This window comes from Taudactylus pleione, unplaced genomic scaffold, assembly GCF_031769625.1.
Source record: "Taudactylus pleione unplaced genomic scaffold, aTauple2 ptg000061l, whole genome shotgun sequence".
Lineage (NCBI taxonomy): Eukaryota > Metazoa > Chordata > Amphibia > Anura > Myobatrachidae > Taudactylus > Taudactylus pleione.
In genome coordinates, this window is record NW_028284463.1 from 12,982,810 (window position 1) to 12,992,896 (window position 10,087).

A 10,087-nucleotide genomic window follows, 5' to 3' on the forward strand; every position below is an offset into this window, starting at 1 on the left:
CTAAGGATTATAATGAAATAATTATGTTTTGCCTCCATGTAATCTTTGAGGGGTGAATGGAGGACAGACAGAGGCTCACATAGTCTTTATGGAGAGATGCTGCTACAGTGCACGTCTGCCTTTCCAGGGCGGATGAAGTAACAAAAGCAGCAGAAAGGTAGAACATGCTCCACTGTCCATTTAAATATGGAGGGGAGGCACATTTGCAATTGCCTTCCTTTGGTTGCTATGGAGGCATGCCGGCAGGAGGTGTCCAGATAGAGCTGGTGTGCGTGCAAATGTCAGTGGGATCATTACTGAACTCCTGTCTAAATATTGAGCAGACCTGTGTTCCATGTAATGACCAAATATTACATATGGATCCTCTCTCCCCCATAAATGGAGGCACCCTGTTTGCCTGTGTTCCCCATTACCTTCCTCTCAGAAGTCACAATTATGTTTTTTATTCTGTACTTGCCATTGCTTTGACCGAGCTGCGGCTCGCTCCTGCCTGCGTCTGGCATAGTGGTCTGGCTCCACGGTCCCTTGTACGGCTTGTTCTAGATCAATACAACGAACATTACAGCAGTGGGTACAGACACTACTGACATTTGCCACCAGCATACAGATGGCAGGTACACATTGAGCATGCTATGCATGGGTTTAGAGGTTCCAGGCCCTTAAATACATCCTCTATCAGCTCGATGTATAAGTAAATGTTTGCATTTAAATATTTAATCATCAAATATTAACCCTAACCCTCATGGAAATGTTGACATTATGACTACTAAACAATAGCCTGCGAGATGCAGGCAGGGAAGCAATTCCTCCAGCTTTTTTTTTAAAGCATAATTAATTTTAAAAAAGCAAATCCAACCTGATTACGTCTTTTGTATGACTATCACTTTAAGAATAAGGGCATACTGGCCAGATCTGTGCAGGTGCCTGTATCTCACAGCCTATTACATTAGCCCCTTCACCTAAGTCAGGGATTTGGGATATCAGGTGGAGTGCAGCATTGAGCGCTGAATAGGGAATTCCACATATCTCTGTACATTTTCTGACATCTAAGGAAAATAATGTTTTGCCTTCTGACACACCATGTCCACAAGTAAATGGCTTTACCCCGCTTCCACATTAATCAAGGCTGAATGTGAAAGTGCCAACCGTGCACTGTGCAGGAATGTGTCCTGACAACCTGCTCGCAGACAGATAAGGTGCCTGTGAAATACATATACAAGGCAGCTATGGGGCTAATTTTAGAATTTTGCAATCCCTTGGGGTTTAGCAAAGCATCTGCAAACGGCTAATGGTGGAGAAGTGCAGACAAGGCACTGAGCTTCTCACTTACCTATTTCATCCATGATGTTCTCCACGGGAGCTGGGGCAGATCTCTTCTACAAAATAAAAAAAAAAGAGAAACAGTACAGTAAAAAGCAGCAGGTGGTATCTGGTCAGTGAGACATAATGTACGATACAATGCATTATTAAAGGAATAAAAACGAATTACCACCGGACACAAGTCCGGTTCAAATCCCGACAGTGGCAGGCCGACACAGCTGAAAATCTCGATCGTCCCCAGGTAAGTATCAACTAACCTAATCCCCCTAACCTAACCCTCCTTAGGGGTGCCTAACCCTAACCTTCCCCCCAGTGCCTAACCCTAATCCCCCCTCTAAATGCCTAAACCTAACCCCCCCTTCCCCGTCGCCTAAACCTAAGTCCCCCAGGGGGGTGCCTAACCCTAACCCTCCCTTCCCCTAGCCTAACCCTAACCTCCCGGGGTGGGGATGTCTAACCCTAAGTCCTCCCCGGTAGCCCTAAACCTAGCCCTCCCCCCACCCCGCGGCTGTCCGCAGCGGCGCCCGGCATCACTTTGATCGGGATGACGGTCTCCCGGCGTCGGTAAAATGACAGGCATGTAGAATTAGACGCCTGTCATTTAACCCTCGCCGGGATAAAGCAGTCAGTAAGCCGGCTGTCGGGCTTACGTCCGCCGCCTTCCCGATTTCATACCTTATTAAATGTCAAACTGCAGAACTATAATGAAATTAAATATAATAGACAAGTTTTATACCTGCATTCTATCCAGGCAGTGCCAGCAAATTGCTTTCTTACAGAAGTGATAACTACTTCCAGCTCTTCACCAGGACTAGCTCTTATCGGAGCCCGTGTCACCGTAAGAGAAATATGGTAAATTCAAGCAAAAGTATGAATTTTCGCTTTGCAAATTTACCCAAAAACTTCTCATCACAGCCATGTTAAAAATAGCTGCTTGTGACAAAGAGGCCTCAGACTGGGTGAAGCGGGGGGGGAGGGTTTACATTACATTATAAGAATAAAAAAAATCAATACCTTTGGTGAGTGTTACTTTAAAAACAGACATATACTGTACTGCAACATACATGAGTTGTCAATGCCCCTTAAATATGTCCTCTGCAAAGCATTTCATACATAAAAACACAGCTTAAGGGGCGGTATTCAATTGCTTCTACCACCCTTCGCGCCCGACAGAGCTATTCAATTGTTGCTCCTGTTGGGCACGATCAGGTGCCGGCGCTCCATTTCAGCTCGCAGCCCCAGCGGGGTGCGAGCTGAAATGTGCAAAAAGTGACCTGTTTGGGCGCCCAAACATAACTTTTCGCGGTCGCGCCCAGCACTTTAGTCGGGGGTAGCTGCTTTACACAGCTAAACCCGACCACTTTGGGCGCGATCAGCGCGAAAAACGGCAACAATTGAATAGCGGCCCGCGATCTCCTGTCACTTTAGACGGGAGATCCGGACCGCGTAAACAATTGAATACCGCCCAAAGCATCCAGTGCAGGCGGCACAGAACGAATGTGTTGTATGACAAGGCAGCCAGATTAACCATCTTGCACTATGGGATTAGTATGTACATAGTAACGTTTCACAAGGCTATCAGAGTGAGCACAGAAATACGTATAACAGGGGCATGCCATCTTCCTCCTCATCCAAATAGTCATATAGAATACGCTGTATATAGGGCTTGATTCGGACCCGGACGCACCGAAGATTCGGCTGCTAGTGGCCAATGGTTTTTGATCTGCACATGCGCAATAGACGCACTGCATACGTGCGGATCTGGTCCTGCGTCGTTGGATACAGTGCAGCTGCAGATATCGGGTTTGTGACAGTCTGCAGCGTTTTGGGGGCGGGGAGGCGGACCATTTCACAAAACGGGGGCGTATTGGCAGTTTCTGAGGTGTACTAAAGCCAGGGTCTGCAACGTCAGATGCAGATTAATGGGTCTTTGGCAGCTTAGTTGAAGCAGGCATTCTGAGCAACCTTAGGATTGCGGGTGCTATAATCCTGGGGTAAATTGCAGACTGCACCTGAAAGAGTACACCCATTTATACAGACACCGGTAAAATGCTCCAGCTGTGCTTTTAAAGTCACTTTACTCCAATGAACATTGATTTTACACAAATAAAGAACATTCGCACAGTTGGGGAAGGGACACTATTATTTTAAATTGTCATAAAACCTGAAATAATAAAGAAATGTTGTGTCTGCTTCTCTTCGCAGATGCTCCAAGCCACTTGGGCGCCTATTACCTGCACTATGCAGCCATTGTCTGTAATGTGTTACCACTGTATACTGAGAGTTTTAGTACTCGCAGTAATGGCTAAGTGAAGAGGAGAGAGCCGCAGTTACAGACTTGTGAATGTGTCTCTGAATAGGTCTTTTCCAGGCGCATTTTTGCGAATCCGTTGTAGTTCAACTGTGAATACGGATCTGTTTGTCTGCATATTCCTGGAATGTGTTTGTACATTTGTTTCCATTAATATATCAGTTTTGGCACTACTAAAATATTAAGGAAAGGTGGTGGGAATATATCAGAGGTTCCCAGGCCCGGGGCCACCATTCTGGTTGTGATGGGCCACAACGATCCTTTGGTGAAACGTAGTTGAGATCTATAAAAGAACAGTTAAGAACACTTCTATTTCATTAACCTGCTGTCTCCCTAACCCTTACCCACCCCTCCCGTGGCCTAACCCACCCCTCCCACAGCCTAATCCTAACCCTCCCCTTCCACAGCCTTACCCTACCATCCCCTTTGGTAGCCTAACCCCAACCGTCCACTTTGGTAGCCTAACCCTAGTGCCTATCCACAATACTAACCGCCGGGATCCCGGAGCCGGTATTCTGTTGACCACCGGGATTCCGGAGCCGGTATTGTGACCGTCAGGATGGTCCCCGCTGTGATCCTGGCTACATTCCAGTAAGAAATTAGCATTCTGCTAAATTGTCCAAAACTGGACTTTCACTTTGACAGGAAGTACAGGTACAGTATTAAAAAAACAAAAACAAAGCTATACTGTATAACGCAAAGCAACAAGAGGGCTCAGAACCCACAGGAACTATTATAGGACTGTTTTATTATTTACATGTGCTTATGTAATTAATGTGAGGAAAGACCACAGCAAACGACAGCTGCTCCTATGAAAACACGCACGGATGACATTCAGGAGGAGGTCTGTGTCAGTGCAGGCTGCCGGAGCATCTTAGTATTAGATATTGGATTGGATAACGCAGCAGGGAGAGATCAGGATTCCAGAGCAGCCTGTCTGTAACTCAATACAGCCATTGCCGGTCTGTGCTATAGTGGTCTCTTATTCAGTTTGATGTTATTGCACTGAGGGCCTGATTCTGAGGTGTACGCTAACTTGGCCTTAAAGACGCACATCCCCGATGGTCTGAGGCCTGCTCACGCACAGAGGCCGCACTACTCATGTGCGGATCTCGTTCTGCGTCATCGTTCATAGTGCCCTGGACTCCACAGCCTGATTGACAAGCTGCAGCCATTTTGGAAGCAGGACTAAATGGGGAGGTGTCAGCTCCGTTTTGTTAGGCGTGTAGAGGGCCAGCGTCTTCTGACGCGGATTTAATGGCCTCTATAGCGTGATTACAACTGACATTCCTGTGGGTTACTCAGATGATCGATGGCTGCGCAGTAGATCCTGTGTCTTCAGATGCAGCAGTGGACCAGAGAAGCCGGAAGTGGGCGTCTATTAACACAAGACGCATCCTGCAGCTTTTGCATGTTTTAGCTCAGCCGCTGCACTAATACGTTCATCACTGAATGACGCCCTATGCCCCTAGCATACTCTATCAGCCAGCAGTCAGATATTCACTTTGCTTAATACAGACATCTTTTCATAGATGGTAGTTGACCTCACTTTCTTCTTGCATCAGTTTGAAGGTGCATTACTAGTACATCACTACCTCTGTACTGCTGGTGATCCTGCAAATTGTAGGTATCGCTGAGATTCCATGGAGAGTCTGCTCAATGTTTTCAAGCAGCAGTTAGGAAGGTTTTGCCTATTAAATGATTGTCACTTTAAAAACATCGGCCAGGCTCGCTGAAATATCGCCAATGCCTGCAAGCTGATGGCTATTATATTTCCACTTTAGTCTGTGGCTTCATTCCCCTCCTCACACCATGTCACTGCCCCTGTCACATGCAGCCCTTTCACCAGTCATTTTAATAGCAATGCGCGATCGCACACCGCGCTTTACTGTGCTTTGGCCGCGTCTGCACGCCCATTCCAGCCCCGGTCACAGCCCCCTAGATGTATGTTTTTGACCATCTGCTGTTCTTTCACAGGGAAGGAAAGCTGATAATACTGTGACATGTCCCAAAGTGTATGGCCAAGATATCTGATGGGATTCAGCTTGCCAGATAAATGTCTGTTGGTCTGAAAGACATTTTATCTGACAAATATGCCCAGTATAATGGGGCATACACACCATCAGACTTGCTAGATCAACGATGAACGATTTGACCAACGATTTCATGAACGATGAACGATTTCTGACAGTATTAAAATGAATGAAATCGTCCAAATCTGTCTACAAACACAGTCGATGTCAGATATCGTTATCTGACATGCGGGAACGGGCATCGTTGGTCGATGCATGCCCTACATTTCAAAGATATGGACGAATTTTTATGTCGTTATCGTTCATATCTGATGAGAAATCTGACCGTGTGTATGCACCATTACCGTTACAAGCTATTTTATATCTAGCACACAAACTGCACCTGATGCCTATACACTATAGAGGCAGCCATGTTGTGTGGACCCTCCGTGTGCCTAGCTTTCCACTAGGGCATAGAAGTATAAAAAACAAGATGGCCGGATTTGTGGAGGAGGCGAGGAGTTGGGTAGAGTCAGCCATACTTGCCTACATTATTGGACCTCCTCTCTGGCTTCTGCATGCTCAGACCCTGATGAGGCAATTCATCTCATTAAACCCAGCCCCCTTCACAAGAGGAGCGGGACCTGGGGAGTCTCCGCGGGTGTTAGGAGGGAAATTTGTGAGTCTCCCTTAGCACATGTCTAAGACATTATCGATATCCGAAAAGGAACAAGACTCACCCCATAGGGGGCACACTTAGCAAAATATCATTAATAGGCTACTTAACCGTTGTTACATTAGTAGGTATAAATATCACTTACAAGACAGTAACTCAACAGTAAACATGCAGAAAAGTGACATTATGTGGTGAAAAATTGGGTAGAGTAAAGCAGGAGCTGCTGAGATCATAGCGGGTACTAATTACCCTCCTCCCCCTCGGAGCCCGTAATGGCACAGAGGTAGGCAGCCTGTGGCACGCCAGCTGCTGTGAAACTACACCTCCCAGCATGCCCTGCCACAGCTGTTTTGTTAGGGCATGCTGGGATGAGAGTTTCCACAGCAGCTGGCGTGCCACAGGCTGCCTACCCCTGTTGTGTCGGACAACTCTTACTTTTACCATTTTGATAGCAAACAATATATTTTAGCCAAAAACATCAGTTTTGTCAAACTAATGTCATGATGCAATTATGATACATTATTTTCATCACAATATCAATTTTGTAGGCACAACAAAAATTATTTTGTAACAAAAAAAAAACAATATATTGTGTCTGTAATGCTGGGCATACACTGCCAGATAAAATGCCTGTCGGCCTACAGATATCGCGGGCATATACTGAGATATCTCAGTGTATTGGTCCTGACATCGGCGCTCCGCCCACGGGGAGGAGACATTTCCCCGTTCCAGACGAAATGTCTGCCGGTCGCATACACTGCCCTATGCGGCTGACATTTTAACTTGCAGATACCGCACTCGGGCAAAGAAAATGAAATTACTCTGCCATGTGCCATCACAATCATTTTTGTTAATTATATCATTGGGGGATATCTCTATAATGCATTTAGTTGACAAAATAAGTTTTGCGCAGAGGATATCCAGCAATCAAAGAAACCAATCAAAAACTAAAACTATAGCCGCTGCAGATATGGAATTGCTGAACGAATTGTAATAAAAATTATTAATAAGAAATGCTACATGCAGCAGTTCAGTCTACAGTTACAGAATACACGTGAGCCTTCCCCAGGGCTGTGCTTACCATATTTTGTACTCAAAGCAACTAATACATTACAACAGGGGTTCTCAACTTTAGTCCTCAAGTACTTCAACAGGGCATGGTGTCAGGATTTCTGTCTATGGAAACTGGGGGCATAATTACCGGCCCAGCAGAATATGTTAACTCATCTGTGCATGATTAAAGAAATCCAGAAAACACGACCAGTAGGGGGTACTTGAGTACTGGAGTTGAGAATCACTCGCATACCACAGTCTCAACCCCACTGCCAAACCGCTCACAATTATCGGCTGCCCCGATACAGGATAGGTTACCGCTGACCAATCATTGTGGCCACCATGAACAAAGGTAAGGGTCTACCTAAGCCTATATGGTACCAGAACAACAACAGCGCAGCTATCTACCAACTCCACAACTAGTATAATTCAGCAATCATTAGATTGGTGGTTTCCATTATCTCAAAAGGGCAATTTGAGAAAAAGAAAAAAAAAAAACACATTAATTTGCATTCATTTTATCACATTCTAAATGCAATGTATAAACTATACAACTTAAACTGGGTATACACTGGAGCGACGGGCATTAGTTCCGACATCAGAGAACGAATGCCCGTCAACAGTGATTGTGCGTCCACACTGGACGACTCTAATGATCACCGTTACGTAATTAATTTGATGTGCAGAACATCAAAACCTGGCGACCGTCGCTAGCGACCTCGGGAGCAGACAATCATGTGTACACACTGAGCGATGTAGGCGATAGGTCGTTACGAAGCAGCATATCGGCCTGACATCGTTCCAGTGTGTACCCAGCTTTAGATGGTACAGCAGACAGAATAAAGTCCAACATGGCAGCTGGCCATTCATATACACTTGAGGGTTAAATGATTTCCAGGGTCAAATCTATAAAACCTGGGACACTCCCTGCAAATCAGAACCAGACGTCAATGATGCAAATATAAGACACTCTACCTAAATGGACAGTCTTTAGACATTTCGGAGTAACTACTAAGTATTTCTTGGCATGTTTTAACCACGAAATATAAAAAACGGCACAGATATTAAAAGCAAACTCTCAGTGTTTTATTTTTAATATCAGTGCAGTTTTAACATTTTGGGGTTAAACCCACCAAAAAGCATCGGCTTAGTACATTTGATCCTTTTTTTTCGTTTAAAAGACGGTGATGGAGTTCGTCTATGACTTAATAACGCATTGCAAACTATGCAACTGCACGAAATAAGTTTGCACCCACATACTGTAGAAACAATTTCATGACGCTCAAACGGTACAGTCACTGCGAATCAGACGTCAGAGCATTGCAAAAATGCAGGTTTAATTTTATTTTTTACATTTTTTTAGCAATTTTGGTCACATTAAAGTAAAGTATCTAATCCATAGAAATGCTCTGATCCTCTCACTATTAAGAGGGGGAAATAAAAAAAAAAAAGATTAATACTGCCAGGTGTAAAACCGGCAACCAGGGCTGCAACTTATATTGCGCTGATCTAGGTCTAGCCACATAAAAATCCAAACCAGTGCGTTGTCACGGCACTAAGTAGCTACTGTACGGCAAAACCTATTATATAATATATGGTGCATGTAATGTGGGCATGCCAAGCAAAACAAAGTAACGATGAAAGGTCAAATCAAGGGCAAATCCTAGTTAAGAAAGTCCTAGTAACTAAGGTTTTGGTCAACCAAAAATCAGACTTCCACATTTGGCCCGGCTGCTATTTATATCCGCATTTAAATCCAATGGGCTGCTAATTCTGTCCTAGCTTTCAGTGCCATTGCTGACTGGGCTGTCCTCGCCTCATACCTGCATCATGTGTTGGCTGGGCTGGTGAGCAGGCTGGGTATGCCCTGGCCCCCTGCCCACTGACTCTTGGGTTTCCTCAGTGTTTTGCGTGTCTGCTCTGGACTGGGGGACATATTCTGCCTTCTCCTGAGCAACAACGTTCTTCCTCTCCTGAGGGACCTCTCTCTTCCTGGGCTCGGCTTCGTACAGCAGCTTATTCAGCCTCTCCATCATCTTCTCCACCTCCTCTTCATTGACTTCTAGGTTCTTCCCACCGTGACTACTGTAGGCAGAAGAGCTGGATTTAGAAGACTTGCTGGTGCTCTCAGGTTCAGACTTTTCCTTGGATTTTAAGGACAAAATAAAAAGGAAGAAGGCGAACAAGCTGAGGCACAGGGACAGGATCCAAACTTCGTCCATGATGCCCCGGATTTACTTTCCTCTTAGGAGGAACTTTTTTATTCTAGAGAGTCTTGAAGTTATTCCTTGGCAGTCTTCCTTTTAGCACCAGGAAAATACAACAAACTTTAAAAAAAAAATAAAAAAAATAAGATTTTAATTTGAAAGAATTTAGATTTTTTTTTTTTTTTATCGAGATGCCAAGTGATGCAAAAAAAATAAAAAATGCTCAACAAGTCCTTTTCTATTAAAGTTCCACAAAATATGTATATTTATTCCTTTCTTACAGTTAATGCACAAAAAATATATAAAATTGTATTACAGAGCATGACCCTTAATGTACAAGAAAAAAAAAAACTAATTATTTCCTATTAACATAGAGTCAGGCAGATTAGGTTTCTAGAATGAAGTCTTATTTGTGAAGAGAGGTTCAGTTTCCTTGATATTTTTCCTAGTCAATGTTGTATTCCCCAGGCAGTGACTAGTAAATCCTCCTTTCCCGCCAATTCTCCTC

The 10,087-nt window shown here is 44.5% G+C and overlaps 1 protein-coding gene across 1 annotated transcript; it reads right to left on the bottom strand.

The window, feature by feature from the left end:
• Nucleotides 1-420: 420 nt before the first annotated feature.
• On the bottom strand, nt 421-9,594 carry LOC148535069 (uncharacterized). The gene is made up of 3 exons (XM_088464498.1): nt 9,196-9,594; nt 1,331-1,376; nt 421-539 (listed from the first exon to the last, which is right to left on the bottom strand). Exons 1-3 carry the CDS (start codon nt 9,592-9,594, stop codon nt 421-423), a joined length of 564 nt encoding a protein of 187 aa, XP_088320624.1.
• Nucleotides 9,595-10,087: the final 493 nt, after the last annotated feature.

What these genes read in the sequence shown, in the direction of transcription:
- LOC148535069 (XM_088464498.1), bottom strand. Translation starts at nt 9,594, where the DNA reads ATGGACGAAGTTTGGATCCTGTCCCTGTGCCTCAGCTTGTTCGCCTTC. An exon ending in CCAGCCAACACATGATGCAG is followed by an intron (nt 1,377 to 9,195) that starts GTATGAGGCGAG and finishes TTTATTTTGTAG; the next exon opens with AAGAGATCTGCCCCAGCTCC. An exon ending in GAACATCATGGATGAAATAG is followed by an intron (nt 540 to 1,330) that starts GTAAGTGAGAAG and finishes GTATTGATCTAG; the next exon opens with AACAAGCCGTACAAGGGACC.